Source organism: Choloepus didactylus, chromosome 7, assembly GCF_015220235.1.
Source record: "Choloepus didactylus isolate mChoDid1 chromosome 7, mChoDid1.pri, whole genome shotgun sequence".
NCBI classification, from domain to species: domain Eukaryota; kingdom Metazoa; phylum Chordata; class Mammalia; order Pilosa; family Megalonychidae; genus Choloepus; species Choloepus didactylus.
In genome coordinates, this window is record NC_051313.1 from 132,802,161 (window position 1) to 132,822,189 (window position 20,029).

The window sequence follows — 20,029 nt, forward strand, 5'->3', positions numbered from 1 at the left end:
AGGGAATGGTTCACAAAAGTCAGGATAGAGATAACTTCTTGAGGGTTATGACTGAAATAGAGACACTTGGGGATTTCCAAGGTCTTGATGATATTATATTTCTTATGCTGGATTATAGATATGCAGGTGTTCAGTTTATTTGAACTGTTCATTTCATAAACTCTTATGCAAGAATGACGTATTTTAGAATAAAATCAATGGGGGAAAAGAATGACTATGAGTGTGAAGTTAGGAAATAGAGACTCTTAAGAAGTCTGGCTGGGAAGCAGAAAAGGAAAATAAAAACAATAATAGTTAATAAGACAATGGGGTAGATTAGACTTGAGTGTGTTTAAATATCAATGAAAAGGTGCCATTAGGGGTTGGAGGACTTGACGACATAGGAGATTGAGGAAATAATTTTCAGTATGAAGTTTCTAGAAGGTGGGTAGGAATAAGATTCAGAGCACATGTGAAAAAAAGGACACTTCTTCCCCTTAACTTGGGGGAACAAAAGGACTTATGTGTCCATCTGCACCAAAAAACTGTAATTTCCTTGAAGTTGGGCATTATGGAACCTAGTATAGTGCTAAGGGAAGAGAAAACTGCATCAGGTAGTTTCACAAAGTGCAAACTAGATTCCCTGAGATGAGTACATAGTTAATAGTTAACAAATATTCAAATCAACTAATAGCTAACTTAACAAATGCTCAAATCATCTATTAAAAAAAGTACACATTAAAGTTTGATTCTTTATCAAATAAATTCAGATCAGTATAATCTTAGAAGTCCAACCTGTACTTTCTCTTGACACATACTAAATAGTTATATTGACAACAGGATCTTTCAATTTCCCAATATTAATTCTTACTTCACTTATAAAAAATAGAAAAAAAAAAATCAACAACTTCCACTTACTTAATTGAGTTTCTAAAGTGGTCTTCAGCTGGGTTTTTTACAGTACAACTATTCAGGAGCCATAAATCTGCATCTGATGCATTGTCTATTTTAAAAAAGAAATACAAAAAGAAAAGTGAGTACCACAATTAATCATTCAAAAATATCCAAGTGCTTACTCTTATAGGACTGGGACTTTAATAACTGCCAGGGGGAACAGGAAGAGGCAATAGATAGAGCCAAGTAAACTGCAATTACAAGACAGCAGGTGACTATTACAATATGGATAGCATGCATGATAAATTCAGATAAAAACTTTCAGCTGTACTATATCTTTTCATTAAAACTGTAATGTTAAGAAGGTAAGTATTTCCTTCCTTTATTTTCAGTACTTTAGAGTACTATTTAACTTCCCAACACCAAATGAAAACTGGCCGAATCTTACCTCTGAAAAATGAAGTTAATTGCCTCCTTTTGGACCATGTGTTAATATGTTTCAGGTCTAGGTGTTATCATATGCTGAATATTCTTCACTTTGAGAAATTATTAAAATATAACTTGTCTGCTTTGAAATGTTGATGATTTATCACAAGGTGAGCTTTTTATTCCTCTCACCAATATGATTAAATATTGTTATATGCTATGATAAACCCAAGCCCATCATGTTTATTAAAATGAATTTATAAATGCATAAATGTGCTTGATGCTATACCAACTGCTTTCAGATATTTGTTGCCTGAAAGAACCTTATACATCAAAACACACTAACACAATGAATATTAAACTAAAGCTGACGCCTCACAGCACCTTCAACAGTATTTCAGTAAGAACGGTATTTCAGTAAGCCAGGGTCAAGTGGTAGAAAGAACTAAGGAGACAAAGATTTCTGTACGTATACCCTCTACCTGAGAAGTCAGCTTCAACTAAGAGAGTTGGGACAGAGGGTTGGTGGGCAGGTCAGCGATTCTGATAATTTGACAAAAGCTTTCTTCCCCAATATAACTTTTACAGTCAGTTTGTTCCAACACAATAATCACATGGAACTTTGTGTAGGAAGTGAGATATGGTAGGTCTGTATAGGTTAGAGTGAAATAGCAACACATCCCAAAGTAATTTGGGTGGAGAATAAAAATATATATTCGGGGTCCCCCTGAGGAGCTGGGGTAGAATGCAGAGGTGTTGGACTTCCGCACCCGGATTGTTGCTGATCTTCTCACAAACACTGGGGACTGATGTCTGACATGCTGAGCCCTCTGTCTTGGGGCCTGCCCCTATGAAGCTTGTTGCTCCAAGGAGAGGCTAAACCTGCTTATCATTGTGCCTAAGAGTCTCCCTGAGTGCCTCTTTGTTGCTCAGATGTGGCCCTCTCTAACTAAGCCACCTTGGCAGGTGATCTCGCTGCCCTCCCCCCTACATGGGACCTGACTCCCAGGGGTGTAAATCTCCCTGGCAATGCAGGATGTGATTCCTGGTGATGAATCTGGAACCGGAATCATGGGATTGAGAACATCTTCTTGACCAAAAGGAGGATGCGAAATGAAATGAAATAAAGCTTCAGCGGCTGAGAAATTTCAAATGGAGTCAAGAGGTTACTCTGGTAGACATTCTTACACACTATATAGATAACACTTTTCAGGTTTTAATGCACTGGAATAGCTAGAAGTAAATACCTGAAACTACCAAACTCCAACCCAGTAGCCTTGAATCTTGAAGATGATGTATAACAATGTAGATTACAAGGGGTGACAGTGTGATTGTGAAAACCTTGTGGATCCCGCTCCCTTTATCTAGTGTATGGATGGATGAGTAGATAAATGGGGACAAACACTAAATGGAAAATAGAATGGAATGGGGGGGATGATTTGGGTGCTCTTTTTTATTTTTACTTTTTATTCTTATTCTGATTCCTTCTGGTGTAAGGAAAATGTTCAAAAATAGATTGGAGTGAGGCGGGGCAAGATGGCGGAGTGGTGAAGTGCAGAATTTTGTCTCTCCCCTAGAGCAGCTGGCAATTACCCAAGAACTATATGAAACAGTGTTTCAAGGGTCTCTAGTAACCAGTCACACATCAGACGCAAGTTTGGAACCGGAGGAAAAGCTGAGATCGCAGCAAACATTATAAGTTCCCTGGATCAGGGGTCTGGCGCCCCTCCCCACCCAGATCTCACAGACTGTCTTGCTGCTGGCTCCCTGAAAAGGGTAAAAAAAACAAAACAAAAAAAAAAACCAGCAATCTGCTGAGGGCAAGAAGGGGGGCTCAACCCAGCCTCAACTGCAGAATTAATTAACAAATTAATTAACTAATTTCGGGAGCTGGGGTGCTAAAGAAGGGCTGGGTTCCGAGAAGTGGGGGCACGTAAAAGCGGGCACCCATTCTCAGACTCCAAAAAAGCCATTTTTTTCCCCCCTACATTTTGCCCCTTCTGGCTTCTCACTGATCTCTTATCTTTTTGCATTTCAGTAGCCCCTGGCAGGGGTGGAACTGAAGCTGTTGGAGAGTAATTATCAGACAATAGCCCAAAGCATACCTTTAAATGCTCTATTCTGACACTGACAAAACTTCCAGGCTGGGGAAAGACTTTTAAAAAACACTCTTTTTTTTTTTTTTCCTCTCTCTTTTTTCTTTTTCTTGTTTTTCTTTTCTATTGTTTTTTTAATCTAAAAGTAACATATGTGGTTCAATGGAATACAATTAGAAGTCAATAACCATCAGAGACTTAGAAAATTCACAAATACCTGGAGGTTAAACAACACACTCCTAAACAATCAGTGGGTTAAAGAAGAAATAGCAAGAGAAATTGCTAAATATATAGAGACGAATGAAAATGAGAACACAACATACCAAAACCTATGGGATGCAGCAAAAGCAGTGCTAAGGGGGAAATTTATAGCACTAAACGCATATATTAAAAAGGAAGAAAGAGCCAAAATCAAAGAACTAATGGATCAACTGAGGAAGCTAGAAAATGAACAGCAAACCAATCCTAAACCAAGTACAAGAAAAGAAATAACAAGGATTAAAGCAGAAATAAATGACATAGAGAACAAAAAAACAATAGAAAGGATAAATATCACCAAAAGTTGGTTCTTTGAGAAGATCAACAAGATTGACAAGCCCCTAGCTAGACTGACAAAATCAAAAAGAGAGAAGACCCATATAAACAAAATAATGAATGAAAAAGGTGACATAACTGCAGATCCTGAAGAAATTAAAAAAATTATAAGAGGATATTATGAACAACTGTATGGCAACAAACTGGACAATGTAGAAGAAATGGACAATTTCCTGGAAACATATGAACAACCTAGACTGACCAGAGAAGAAATACAAGACCTCAACCAACCCATCACAAGCAAAGAGATCCAATCAGTCATCAAAAATCTTCCCACAAATAAATGCCCAGGGCCAGACGGCTTCACAGGGGAATTCTACCAAACTTTCCAGAAAGAACTGACACCAATCTTACTCAAACTCTTTCAAAACATTGAAAAAAATGGAACACTACCTAACTCATTTTATGAGGCTAACATCAATCCAATACCAAAACCAGGCAAAGATGCTACAAAAAAGGAAAACTACCGGCCAATCTCCCTAATGAATATAGATGCAAAAATCCTCAACAAAATACTTGCAAATCGAATCCAAAGACACATTAAAAAAATCATACACCATGACCAAGTGGGGTTCATTCCAGGCATGCAAGGATGGTTCAACATAAGAAAAACAATCAATGTATTACAACACATTAAAAACTCGAAAGGGAAAAATCAATTGATCATCTCAATAGATGCTGAAAAAGCATTTGACAAAATCCAACATCCCTTTTTGATAAAAACACTTCAAAAGGTAGGAATCGAAGGAAACTTCCTCAACATGATAAAGAGCATATATGAAAAACCCACAGCCAGCATAGTACTCAATGGTGAGAGACTGAAAGCCTTCCCTCTCAGATCAGGAACAAGACAAGGATGCCCGCTGTCACCACTGTTATTCAACATTGTGCTGGAAGTGCTAGCCAGGGCAATCCGGCAAGACAAAGAAATAAAAGGCATCCAAACTGGAAAAGAAGAAGTAAAACTGTCATTGTTTGCAGATGATATGATCTTATATCTAGAAAACCCTGAGAAATCAACGATACACCTACTAGAGCTAATAAACAAATTTAGCAAAGTAGCGGGATACAAGATTAATGCACATAAGTCAGTAATGTTTCTATATGCTAGAAATGAACAAACTGAAGAGACACTCAAGAAAAAGATACCATTTTCAATAGCAACTAAAAAAATCAAGTACCTAGGAATAAACTTAACCAAAGATGTAAAAGACCTATACAAAGAAAACTACATAACTCTACTAAAAGAAATAGAAGGGGACCTTAAAAGAGGGAAAAAAATTCCATGTTCATGGATAGGAAGGCTAAATGTCATTAAGATGTCAATTCTACCCAAACTCATCTACAGATTCAATGCAATCCCAATCAAAATTCCAACAACCTACTTTGCAGACTTGGAAAAGCTAGTTATCAAATTTATTTGGAAAGGGAAGATGCCTCGAATTGCTAAAGACACTCTAAAAAAGAAAAACGAAGTGGGAGGACTTACTCTCCCTGACTTTGAAGCTTATTATAAAGCCACAGTTGCCAAAACAGCATGGTACTGGCACAAAGATAGACATATAGATCAATGGAATCGAATTGAGAATTCAGAGATAGACCCTCAGATCTATGGCCGACTGATCTTTGATAAGGCCCCCAAAGTCACCAAACTGAGCCATAATGGTCTTTTCAACAAATGGGGCTGGGAGAGTTGGATATCCATATCCAAAACAATGAAAGAGGACCCCTACCTCACCCCCTACACAAAAATTAACTCAAAATGGACCAAAGATCTCAATATAAAAGAAAGTACCATAAAACTCCTAGAAGATAATGTAGGAAAACATCTTCAAGACCTTGTATTAGGAGGCCACTTCCTAGACTTTACACCCAAAGCACAAGCAACAAAAGAGAAAATAGATAAATGGGAACTCCTCAAGCTTAGAAGTTTCTGCACCTCAAAGGAATTTCTCAAAAAGGTAAAGAGGCAGCCAACTCAATGGGAAAAAAGTTTTGGAAACCATGTATCTGACAAAAGACTGATATCTTGCATATACAAAGAAATCCTACAACTCAATGACAATAGTACAGACAGCCCAATTATAAAATGGGCAAAAGATATGAAAAGACAGTTCTCTGAAGAGGAAATACAAATGGCCAAGAAACACATGAAAAAATGTTCAGCTTCACTAGCTATTAGAGAGATGCAAATTAAGACCACAATGAGATACCATCTCACACCGGTTAGAATGGCTGCCATTAAACAAACAGGAAACTACAAATGCTGGAGGGGATGTGGAGAAATTGGAACTCTTATTCATTGTTGGTGGGACTGTATAATGGTTCAGCCACTCTGGAAGTCAGTCTGGCAGTTCCTTAGAAAACTAGATATAGAGCTACCATTCGATCCAGCGATTGCACTTCTCGGTATATACCCGGAAGATCGGAAAGCAGTGACACGAACAGATATCTGCACGCCAATGTTCATAGCAGCATTATTCACAATTGCCAAGAGATGGAAGCAACCCAAATGTCCTTCAACAGATGAGTGGATAAATAAAATGTGGTATATACACACGATGGAATACTACGCGGCAGTAAGAAGGAACGATCTGGTGAAACATATGACAACATGGATGAACCTTGAAGACATAATGCTGAGCAAAATAAGTCAGGCACAAAAAGAGAAATATTATATGCTACCACTAATGTGAACTTTGAAAAATGTAAAACAAATGGTTTATAATGTAGAATGTAGGGGAACTAGCAGTAGAGAGCAATTAAGGAAGGGGGAACAATAATCCAAGAAGAACAGATAAGCTATTTAACGTTCTGGGGATGCCCAGAAATGACTATGGTCTGTTAATTTCTGATGGATGTAGTAGGAACAAGTTCACTGAAATGTTGCTATAGTATGTAACTTTCTTGGGGTAAAGTAGGAACATGTTGGAAGTTAAGCAGTTATCTTAGGTTAGTTGTCTTTTTCTTACTCCCTTGTTATGGTCTCTTTGAAATGTTCTTTTATTGTATGTTTGTTTTCTTTTTAACTTTTTTTTTCATACAGTTGATTTAAAAAAGAAGGGAAACTTAAAAAAAAAAAAAAGAAAGAAAGAAAAAAGACAAACAAGGAAAAAAAAAAAAAAAGATGTAGTGCCCCCTTGAGGAGCCTGTGGAGAATGCAGGGGTATTCGCCTACCCCACCTCCATGGTTGCTAACATGACCACAGACATAGGGGACTGGTGGTTTGATGGGTTGAGCCCTCTACCATAAGTTTTACCCTTGGGAAGACGGTTGCTGCAAAGGAGAGGCTAGGCCTCCCTGTATTTGTGCATAAGAGTCTCCTCCTGAATGCCTCTTTGTTGCTCAGATGTGGCCCTCTCTCTCTGGCTAAGCCAACTTGAAAGGTGAAATCACTGCCCTCCCCCCTACGTGGGATCAGACACCCAGGGAAGTGAATCTCCCTGGCAACGTGGAATATGACTCCCGGGGAGGAATGTAGACCCGGCATCGTGGGATGGAGAACATCTTCTTGACCAAAAGGGGGATGTGAAAGGAAATGAAATAAGCTTCAGTGGCAGAGAGATTCCAAAACGAGCTGAGAGATCACTCTGGTGGGCACTCTTATGCACACTTTAGACAACCTTTTTTAGGTTCTAAAGAATTGGGGTAGCTGGTGGTGGATACCTGAAACTATTAAACTACAACCCAGAACCCATGAATCTCGAAGACAGTTGTATAAAAATGTAGCTTAGGAGGGGTGACAGTGGGATTGGGAATGCCATAAGGACCAAACTCCACTTTGTCTAGTTTATCGATGGATGTGTAGAAAAGTAGGGGAAGGAAACAAACAGACAAAGGTACCCAGTGTTCTTTTTTACTTCAATTTCTCTTTTTCACTCTAATGATTATTCTTGTTATTTTTGTGTGTGTGCTAATGAAGGTGTCAGGGATTGATTTAGGTGATGAATGTACAACTATGTAATGGTACTGTAAACAATCGAAAGTACAATTTGTTTTGTATGACTGCGTGGTATGTGAATATATCTCAATAAAATGATGATTAAAAAAAAAAAAAAAAAAAGTAACATACGTGGTTATTTTCTATCGGAAAGCCCAGGTTGAGGGACTAGGCTGGGCTGGGGAGAGACAGAGTACCCACAGCGTCTTCAAGTTCCTTATTCACTACTGAAGATCTCCACCCCCGTCTTTAATTGGCAACTCAGGCTGACCAAGGAATCTACCTGGAGATGCCCCAAGAGGAGAAGGGAGAAGGGAATAGTGCTCCTGAGAGACAACTGGAGATCTGAGGATTGGGAGAGTAGACGGAGGTCCAGCTCAACTGGCAGTCCTCCTTTTGGGAACTCAGACCCCAGGGACTGGAATTCAGATTCCTGCTTCAGTCAGCCACGCCCCCGACAGGATCAGAGTCACCAGGAGAACTAAAGTCTACATACCTCCTTACACTGGTGGGGGAGCTGCGGGCTGGCAAGTGCCACCTGCTGGACACAAGAGGAAAAGCACCAATTCTAAAGGCCTCATAGGAAGGTCTCATTCTCAGGAAAACTCCATACACTCCCAATGAGACCTGGGCCTCACTAGACTGGGAAAATCTGACTAGGGTCAACCATATCTGAGGAGACCCACTCACAAAAAGGTTACATAGAGGCAGAGCAAAAAACAGAAAAAACAAGAGGGGAAAAATTCTGATCAACTAAATAGAACCTAAGTTAGAGGTCTAGAATAAGTTGAACAGAGTAACAGAGGCCAGAGAACAAAGTCAACCAACAAGAAAACCACTAGGTAAAAAATAGAAAACAAGCTCCAAAATAAACTAATCAAGAAAATCAGATGCCTAGACAACTTAAGATAACAAGCCATACCAGGAAACACAAAAATATGCACCAGCCAAAGGAACAAACTAATAGCTCAGCTGAGATACAGGAGTTGAGGCAACTGTTAAATAAATTCAATGAAATGAAGGAAGATATAGCAAAAGAGCTGAAGGATATACAGAAGACACTGGATGACCATAAAGAAGAATTCATAAACATAAAAAAACAAATGGCAGAACTCATGGGAATGAAGGCCACAATGGAGGAGATGAAAAACACAATGGAGGGACACAACAGTAGATTTGAACAGGCAGAAGAAAGGATCAGTGAACTGGAAGACAGGTCATTCGAATTCATACACACAAAAGAACAGATGGTGAAAAAAATGGAAAAATATGAGCAGGGTCTTAGGGAGCTGAGTGACAACATGAAACGCACAAATATACGTGTTATGGGTATCCCAGAAGGAGAAGAGAGGGGAAAAGGGGCAGAAAGAGTAATAGAAGATATATTCACTGAAAATTTCGCAACTCTTATAAAAGACAGAAAATTAGAGATTCAAGAAGTACAACGTACCGCAAATAGAACAGATCCCAATAGACCTACTCCAAGACACTTACTGGTCAGACTGTCCAATGTCAAAGACAAACAGAGGATTCTGAAAGCAGCAAGAGAAAAGCAATCCGTCACATACAAGGGAAGGTCGATAAGACTATGTACACATTTCTCTGCAGAAACCATGGAGGCAAGAAGACAGTGGCATGAAATATTTAAGATACTGAAAGAGAAAAACTGCCAACCAAGAATTCTATATCCAGCAAAACTTTCCTTCAAAAATGAGGGAGAGATTAAAACATTTTCAGACAAACAGACACTGAGAGAGTTTGTGAATAAGAGACCAGCACTACAAGAAATACTAAAGGGAGAGCTACAGGCTAATAGGAAAAGACAGGAGAGAGAGAGTTGGAGAAGAGTGCAGAAATGAAGATTACCAGGAAAGGTAAAAGGAGAGAGAGGAAAAAATAAGAAATGACATATAAATTCCAAAAAACAAAATGATAGTAGAAAGTACTGCCCTTACAGTAATAACACTAAACCTAAATGGATTAAACTCCCCAATAAAAAGACACAGACTGGCAGAATGGATTAAAAAACAGGACCCATCTATATGCTATCTACAAGAAACTCACTTTAGACACAAGGACAAAAATGGACTGAAAGTGAAAGGTTGGAAAAAGATATGTCATGCAAACAGCAACCAGAAAAAAGCAGGAGTAGCTATATTAATATCAGACAAGTTAGACTTCAAAAGTAAAACAATTAAAAGAGACAAAGAAGGACACTATATATTAATAAAAGGGTCAATTCATCAAGAAAACATAACAATCATAAATATTTACGCACCAAGCCAGAATGCCCCAAAATTCATAAGGGAAACACTGCGATCACCGAAAGGAGAAATAGATACCTCTACAATAATAGTTGGAGACTTCAATACACCACTCTCATCAATGGATAGAACATCTAGACAGAGGATCACTAAAGAAACCGATACGTTGAATTGTCTGATAAATGAACTAGACTTGACAGGCATTTATAGAACACTACATCCAACAACAGCAGGATACACTTTTTTCTCAAGTGCTCATGGAACATTCTCTAGGATAGACCACATGCTGGGTCACAAAGCAAGTCTCAACAAATTTAAAAATACTGATATTATACAAAACACTTTCTCAGACTACAATGGAATGAAGTTGGAAATAAATAAAAGGCAGAAGGTCATAAAATTCACAAACATATGACGGCTAAACAACACCCTCTTAGAAAACCAGTGGGTAAAGGAAGAAATTACAAGCGAAATCAGTAAATACCTTGAGGCAAATGACGATGAAAACACAACTTATCAAAACTTATGGGACGCAGCAAAGGCGGTGCTGAGAGGGAAATTTATTGCCCTAAATGCCTATATTAAAAGAGAAGAGAGAGCAAAAATTGAAGAGTTAACTGCTCACCTGGAGGAATTAGAGAAAGAACAGCAAACTAACCCCAAAGCAAGCAGAAGGGAAGAAATAACAAAGATTAGAGCAGAAATAAATGCAATTGAGAACAGGAAAACAATAGAGAGAATCAACAAAACCAGAAGTTGGTTCTTTGAGAAAATCAATAAAATCGATGGACCACTGGCTAGGCTAACAAAAAAAAAGAGAGAGCAGATGCAAATAAACGCAATCAGAAATGGGAAAGGAAATATAACTACCGACCCTGCAGAAATTAAGGACATAATCAGAAGATACTATGAGCAACTATATGCTAATAAACTAGACAACTTAGATGAAATGGAAAACTTCCTAGAAAAGCATAAACAACCAACATTAACTCAAGAAGAAATAGATGACCTCAACAAACCAATCACAAGTAAAGAGACTGAGTCAGTCATCAAAAAGCTCCCAAAAAGGAAAAGCCCAGGACCAGATGGTTTCACATGTGAATTCTACCAAGCATTCAAGAACAAATTAGTACCAATCCTGCTCAATCTCTCCAAAAAAATTGAAGAGGGAAAGCTACCTAACTCTTTCTATGAAGCCAACATCACCCTAATACCAAAACCAGACAAAGATACTACAAAAAAAGAAAATTATAGACCAATTTCTTTAATGAATATAGACACAAAAATCCTCAACAAAACACTCACAAATCGAATCCAGCAGCACATTCAAAGAACTATACATCACAACCAGGTGGGATTTATTCCAGGTATGCAAGGCTGGTTCAACACAAGAAAATCAATTCATGAATACACCACATCAATAAATCAAAGCAGAAGAACCACATGATCATCTTGATTGATGCAGAAAAGGGATTTGACAAAATTCAACATCCTTTCCTGATGAAAACACTTCAAAGGATAGGAATACAAGGGAACTTTTTCAATATGATAAAGGCAATATATGAAAAACTCATAGCTAACATCACACTCAATGGAGAGAGACTGAAAGCTTTTCCTCTAAGATCAGGAACAAGACAGGGATGCCCACTATCACCATTGTTATTCAACATTGTGCTGGAAGTTTTAGCTAGAGCAATTAGGCAAGAAAAAGAAATAAAAGGCATCCAAATTGGAGAGGAAGAAGTAAAACTTTCACTATTTGCAGATGACATGATTCTATATGTAGGAAATCCAGAAAAATCTACAGCAAAGCTACCAGAACTAGTCAATGAATACTTCAAAGTAGCAGGCTACAAGATCAACACACAAAAATCTGTAGTGTTCCTATACACAAGTAATGTGCAACAAGAGGAGGAAATCAAGAAAAAAATCCCATTTACAATAGCAACCAAAAGAATCAAGTATTTAGGAATAAACTTAACCAAGGACACAAAAGACTTCTACATAGAAAACTATAAGAAACTGCTAAAAGAAATTGAACAAGACCTGAAAAAATGAAAGAACATACCATGTTCATGGATTGGAAGACTAAATATAGTTAAGATGGCAATTTTACCTAAACTGATTTACAGATTCAATGCAATACCAATTCAAATCCCAACAACTTACTTTACAGAAATAGAAAAACCAATAACTAAATTTATTTGGAAGGGTAAGTGCCCCGAATAGCCAAAAATATCTTGAGAAAGAGGAATGAAGTGGGAGGTCTCACACTACCTGACTTTGAAGCATATTACAAAGCTACAGTGCTCAAAAACAGCATGCTACTGGCATAAGGACAGATATACTGATCAATGGAATTGAATTGAGTGTTCAGAAGTAGACCCTCGCATCTACGGACAACTGATCTTTGATAAGGCAGTGAAGCCGAAGCAACTGGGTAAGAGCAGCCTGTTCAATAAATGGTGTTTGGAGAACTGGATATCCATTTCCAAAAGAATGAAAGAGGATGTCCATCTCACACCTTATACCAAAATTAACTCAAAGTGGATCAAAGACCTAAACATTAGCACCAAGACCATAAAACTCTTAGAAGAAAATGTAGGGCAATATCTTAAAGATCTTGTGATAGGAGGTGGTTTCTTAGATCTCACACCCAAGGCACGATCAACCAAAGAACAAACAGACAAATGGGATCTCCTCAAAATTAAACATTTTTGAACATCAAAGGACTTTGTCAGAAAAGTAAAAAGGCAACCTACACAATGGGAGATGATATCTGGAAACTACATATCAGATAAGGCTTTAATATCCCGAATATATAAAAGAATCCTGCATCTCAATAACAGAAAGACAAACAATCCAATTAAAAAATGGGCAAAAGACATGAACAGACATTTTTCTGAAGAGGAAATACAAATGGCTCAAAAACATATGAAAAAATGCTCAACTTCACTGGCTATTAAGGAAATGCAAATCAAAACCACAATGAGGTATCATCTCACACCTACCAGAATGGCCATTATCCAAAAAACAGAAAATGACAAGTGCTGGAGAGGATGTGGAGAAAGAGGCACACTTATTCATTGTTGGTGGGAATGTAGAATGGTGCAACCACTCTGGAAGACAGTGTGGAGGTTCCTCAGGAAGCTAAATATAGATTTGCCACGTGACCCAGCTATTCCATTGCTAGGTATATACTCAGAGGAACTGAAACTTAAGACACAAACAGACATCTGTAAACCGATATTTACTGCAGCATTATTCACAATTGCCAACAGATGGAAACAGCCCAAATGTCCATCAACGGACGAGTGGATAAACAAACTGTGGTATATACACATGATGGAATATTATGCATCTGTAAGACAGAACAAAGACATGGATCATGTAATAATGTGGATGAACCTTGAGGACATTATGTTGAGTGAAGTTACCCAGAAACAAAAGGACAGTGTATGGTCTCACTAATATGAAGAGACATTAATGAACAAACTTTGGGAGTTAAAAGCTGACAGCACAGGTGACCAGCAGATAGAAAGAGGGCAGAGACTAGCCATTTGATGCTGAAGGACTACAGAATGTTTAGGATTGACTGCATAGATCCAGAAATACATAGAATAATACTGTGTGATGGTAGCACAATATTGTAAGTACACCGAACAAAGATGTCTGTGAGTAAAGCTGAAAGAGGTGGGATAGGAGAATATATGACACCAGAGGTAAAGATAGATGATAAAGACTGGGACTGTATAACTTGGCAAAAACTGGAATGGCCAATGACTGTTACTAAATATACAAATATAAAAATGTTTTTGCATGTGTGAAAGCAAATGAATGTCAACCATGTAGAGAGTTGAAAAAGGGATGGTATCCAGGAAAAAAACATAATCAAAGCAAACTGGAGTCTATGGTCAACAGTAACATTGTAATATACCTCCATTAAATATAACAAAGGCAATATGCCAATGCTAAATGTATATGAGAGGGGGATATTGGGGAAGAATATGGGATTCTTGTAGTGGTGTTATTTGCTGTCCTTACTATTGCATTGTATGACATGCTATTTTTCTTTTTCATCATTTTTTTTCTTATTGCTTAAAAAAAAAAACAATTTTTCTTGTAGTAATTAATATGTTCAAGTGCTGATTATGGTGATAAATGTACAACTTTATGATGATACCATGAACAACTGATTGTACACTGTGGATAAATGTATGGTATGTGAATATAACTCTATAAAATTGTAGGAAAATATATATATAGGAGTAAAAGTGTTGGAGAAAACACGGTGAGAGGGATGTACCTATCTACTGTTGATGAGCAGGTAGAATGGTGTAGCCTTTCTGAAGGTCACTGTGGTTGTTCCACAAAAAGTTAAGTATGTGGGGACCAAAAGGTCCTGCAACCTTATTATGCGGTATGTCATTTGAAGATCTGAGAGCAGAGACATGAATGGACATTTGCAAACTGGTGTTCGTGGAGGTAGTAATCACGATTTGCAAAGGGTGCAGATGACCTAAGGGTACACTGACTGAAGAATGGAATGGTGTACTGTGGTGTATGCATTCATTGGAACATTGAGCAACTACAAGAAGGAGTGAAGCTGTGAGACACACAAGGTGAATGGATCCTGTACACAGTATTTGAGTGAAGTACACCAGAAATAAAGGCAAACACTTTAATGCCTCACCAATATGGACTAACCACAATGTGTAAACTCAGAATTGAATCTTAGAACATAGCCTAACATGGACATAATTACTGTAATAGTCCCTAGATTGTAAGCTCTTACAGTAGTTAACTCTATCCCTGAATTGTAAGGCCTATCTCTAAACTTTGAGATGCTGATTCCTTAGCATATAACCTGATTGGTCTCTGGAATAATGCATATCTCTGAGACACCTGAAACTCAGAGCTAGAGCTCGGCAGATACGAATGTCAGTGCATACAGCCACTGTTTAAAAAAAAAAAAAAAAAAAAAAAAAGCTGAAAAAGAGCCCAGACTTCAATTAGTGATATGAATGAAGCAGGTCTGGTCAAGACCAGGGCAAGCCAGGCCAAAGGGTAAAGGTCGAAACTGGCTGTGTTTTAAAACTTCAGCTTCCATGTGAGACCAAGGGAAGAGGTATCTATTTGATACAGGATCTAAATTTTCTAAACGGTACAACTCTACAGTCGATTTGTTCAAACACCACAATTGCATGGAACTTTGAATAGGAAGTGAGATATGGTAGGTTAGTATAGGCTGGAGTGAAATAGTGACACATCCCAGAGTAATTTGGGCAGATAATAAAAAATATATTTACAGCCTCCCCCTCCCCAGCCCTGAGGTGTTGGACTTCCTCATCTGGACTGGTGTTGATGTTGTCACAAACATTGGGACTGGCGGTTTGATGTGCTGAGCCCTCGATCATGGGACATGCCCTTATGAAGCTCGTTACTGCAAAGGAGAGGCTAAACTTGCATATAATTGTGCCTAAGAGTCTCCCCCTGAGTACCTCTTTGTTGCTCAGATGTGGCCCTCTCTCTCTCTAACTGAGCCATCTCGACAGGTGAACTCGCTGCCCTCCCCCCCTAAGTGGGACCCAATTCCCAGGGGTGTAAATCTCTCTGGCAACGCAGAATATGACTCCCGGGGATGAATGTGGACGTGGCATCATGGGACTGAGAGTATCTTCTTGACCAAAAGGGAGATGCAAAATGAGATGAAATAATTTTAGTGGCTAAGAGACTTCAAATGGAGTCGAGAGGTCACTCTGGTGGACATTCTTATGCACTATATAGATAACACCTCTTAGGTTTTAATGTATTGGAGTAGCTAGAAGTAAATACCTGAAGCTACCAAACTTCAACCCAGCAGTCTGGACTCCTGAAGACAATTATATAATAAAGTAGATTACAAGGGGTGACAGTGTGATTGGAAGACCTTGTGGATCACACCCCCTTTATCTAGTGTATGGATGAGTAGAAAAATGGGGATAAAAACTAAAGGACAAATGGGGTGGGATGGGGGGATGATATGGGTGTTCTTTTTTCACTTTTATTTTTTATTCTTGTTCTGGTTCTTTCTGTTGTAAGGAAAATGTTCAGAGATAGATTGTGGTGATGAACGCATAACTATGTTATCATACTGTGGACAGTTGATTGTATACCATGGATGATTGTATGGTGTGTGAATGTATTTCAATAAAACTGAATTTAATTAAAAAAAATAGATTGGAGTGAGGAATGCACAACTATAAGATGGTACTGTTAACAGCTGATTGTACATCATGGATGATTGCATGGTATGTGAATATATCGCAATAAAACTGAATTAAAAAAAAAAAAAAAAAAAACTTTCTTCCCTAACATTTTATTATAAAAACAGTAAAATCTTTCTATAAAGAGGCAGAATCAAAAAGTTCTTGAAACAATAAAAGGCAAAGAAAGCACCTTATTACTGTGTATCAGCTGGACACTACAATCCCTCTTATATTGCTGCTTTAATTACTCTCTCCACCCCCACCTCCTTAGTCTATTTTCTCCCGAAAGGGAACCTAAGTGGACTTTAACAAAACATAAAATTTGATTATGTCATTTCCATGATGAAACTCAGAAATGATGAGTATTCACCTAACTCTTCCTAGCTCCCTCCAAATTATTCCCTACAATGCCACCAGAAAGATATTTCTTTAAAATCAACCTGATCACAGCACTCTGCTTTCATCTTTCAATGATTTCCAGTTGCAATTCAAGGCCTATCCAGATCTAGCCACTTACCTCCCCACTGTCAATATCCTTCTCTCCCTATATTCACCTGTCCCTCCAGACACACCAAACCACTTGGAATCCTAAAGCTTGTGCTATTCCATCTGCCAAGAACACCTATATTTTCCTGAAGAAAAGTAACAACTGATAATCTCTTCACCTTTTTATCCACGTGGCTTACTGTTATTCACCCCTTCAGTTTCAGCTTGAGGCTTAGTTAGATGCTTCTTCCCTGCCCTCCGATAATAAACTGTGGATACAACTGTTCTTGCACTTTAAATTAATTCACTTTTTCCTTCCTGTCTTTAATATTAAATTAAGAGACACTGAAGACAAATTTTTATTTGACGCTCTCTGAATGAACAGAGCCTAACAGTGATGCGCACATAGCAGATATGTAAAGCAACATGGAACACTGAGCACTGTGCAAATGGGCACTCCACAAGAGAAGGATGATAAAGGGATAGAGAGTGGGACTACAGCATATAGCACTTCTCACTTTCTCCTGAAGCTCTGAACACCATATTAATCTTCTGAAATAAGCTCTAAGAAAGTCACTGATTTATTTAGCAAATATTTAGGGCTGGAACTTTCTCTTATTCACAGCTATATGCCCAGCACTTATAATAGTACCTGATATATGGTAGACACTAAGTAATAATATACTAAATGAATACTGAATTTTGAAAGACTAAGCAATACTATGAGTAAAGGATTATGCAGATACGCACCCCCTTTCACTGTGAACAAGTTAGGGTGCTCACTGCCTAGACAACCCTGAAGATGAAGACAGAGATTAAGTGAGAGGAAGGGGTAGCAACAAACAAGATTTAACACAAAGGTCTACCAATACTGAAACTTTATATGAATATATAAATATAAATTAAGATGTTGGGGTGTTGGAATAGCTGGGGGTAAATGACAAGGTGGAACTGTAACCTATAACATCCTTTGGAATTTGCTCTAAAGCTACTAGTTGAATTGTGCTTTGAAAGTCTTCACCTTTCTGTATATAGCCTATACTGCATAATAAGGAAAGAACTGAAACCGTGGAACTGTAACATAACAACCTTGAAATTACCTATACAACTACTTGTTGAGCTGTACATCGAAAGTCAACACCTTTCTGTATCTATGATATATTTTACCATAATGGAAAATAGCTGAAGCTGTGGAACTGTGACATTCTTTGAAATTTGCTAACTACTTGTTAAATCATATTTTGAAAGTTATCACTGTTATGTATATATGTTAAAGTTCACAATAAAAAAATGCATTAAAAAAGAAAAAGTCATGGATGTTTGTTAACTAATGATAAAAATTAAATAGCAATTGTGAATTTTAATAATAATAATTTAAAAAAGCACTGAAGAGAAAACCACCCATGCCAGATGCTGGCTTTGTATCCTGGCACGATACTCAGTCACATTCAAGTCAAGTCATTAGACAACTCTTACCATATTTCAGCAAAAGCATTCTTAAGGAGAGCTCCAGCAATAAATAAGGCAAATAATTCTACTCTGTTCTCTGGAATTTTCTGTGTTGGAATATACAGACTTTCAAAATAAAGTGCATACTAGACTTGGTGATCCAGTAATTGCAATCAACAGGAATTCTATGTATACAGCAAAATGCCCACAAAATTACACAACCTTTTTGTAACCCCTCCTGCCAAAAAAATAAATGTCCCCTCTCCAACGAACACAGATGTTTCTTAATTATTTCTGAACTCAGACAGTTTTGTGTAAATTCATCTTATTTAATACTGTCAAACGATAGTTCTACTTAAAGCCATAAATCAGGCAGTCAACAACCAAAATATCATGAGGACTTACTATGTACCAGGCTCTGCTCTGGGTACTGAGGATATGGCTGTGAAAAGACTCTCTGTCCTCAAGGAGTTTACAGTCTAGAGAAGGAAGTCTGATTAAAACAACAGAGAAGAGCAAGCAAAGGAATTTCAGATACTGGTCAATGATGCGAAAATGATAAAATAGGTTATATGGTAGAGAATACTAGGGAGCTACTCCATCTAGGATGGTCAAACCCAACCTCCCTGAGAAGCTGGAATGTGAATTGAGACTCAAATGATGGGAAGGAACATGTTGGGCAAAAATGAGCAGCAAGAGCATTCTGAAGAGAAGATACCACAAGTACAAAGACCATGAAATGGGACCTACTGGTCAAATTTGAGTAACAGAGAGAAAACCAGAATGACTGGACATTGTGAAAGAAAGGGAGAGCAGGGAGAGGAAAAGTCAGAAAGGTAGGCAGAAAACAGATTATGCTGATCAAGTTAAGAAGTCTGAATTTTATTCTCAGTGTGACAGGAAGTCACAGCTGGGTTTCAAACATGAGCTAATTTCTACTTCAGAGAGCCCAATCTGTGTGAAAAAAAAGACTGTAGATGGGGCAACAGCAAAGGCAGGTGAAAAAAAAGTAAAGGCAAGAAGACCAGTTAGATGCTGAGGCACTGGTCTAATAACTAAACAAAAGACAATGGTAACCTGGTATGCTGGTTTGTATATATTATGTCCCCCAGGAAAAGCCATATTCTTTGATGCAATCGTGTGTGGGCAGACATATTAGTGTTGATTAGATTGTAATTCTTTGATAGAGTGTTTCCATGGAGATACGACCCACCCAACTGTAAGTGAAAACTCTCTGATGAGATAATTTCCATGGAGACGTGACCGCACCCATTAAGCATGGGCCTTGATTAGTTTACTAGAGCACTATATAAGCTCAGACAGAAGGAGTGAGCTTCCTACAGCCAAGAGGAACACTTTGAAGAACACACAGAAGCTGAGAGAATAGCTGCAGCTGAGAGACACATTTTGAAGACGGCCATTGGAAGCTGACGCTGCCATTTTGAAATACAACCTGGGAGCTAGCAGACACCAACCACATGCCTCCCAAGCTAACAGAGATTTTCCGGACGCCAATGGCCATCCTTCAGTGAAGGTACCCAATTGTTGAGGCATTACCTTGGATACTTTATGGCCTTAAGACTGTAACCAAATAAACCCCCTTTATAAAAGCCAATCCATTTATGGTGTTTTGCATTCCAGCAGCATTAGCA

General features: G+C 38.1%; 1 protein-coding gene across 1 annotated transcript in view; it reads right to left on the reverse strand.

The window, feature by feature from the left end:
• Nucleotides 1-20,029, reverse strand: part of CDKAL1 (CDK5 regulatory subunit associated protein 1 like 1) — a 732,119-nt gene that overhangs the window by 597,729 nt on the left and 114,361 nt on the right. Inside the window, 1 exon segment of the mRNA XM_037843927.1 lies at nt 898-982. Coding sequence (XP_037699855.1) covers nt 898-982 — 85 coding nt within the window.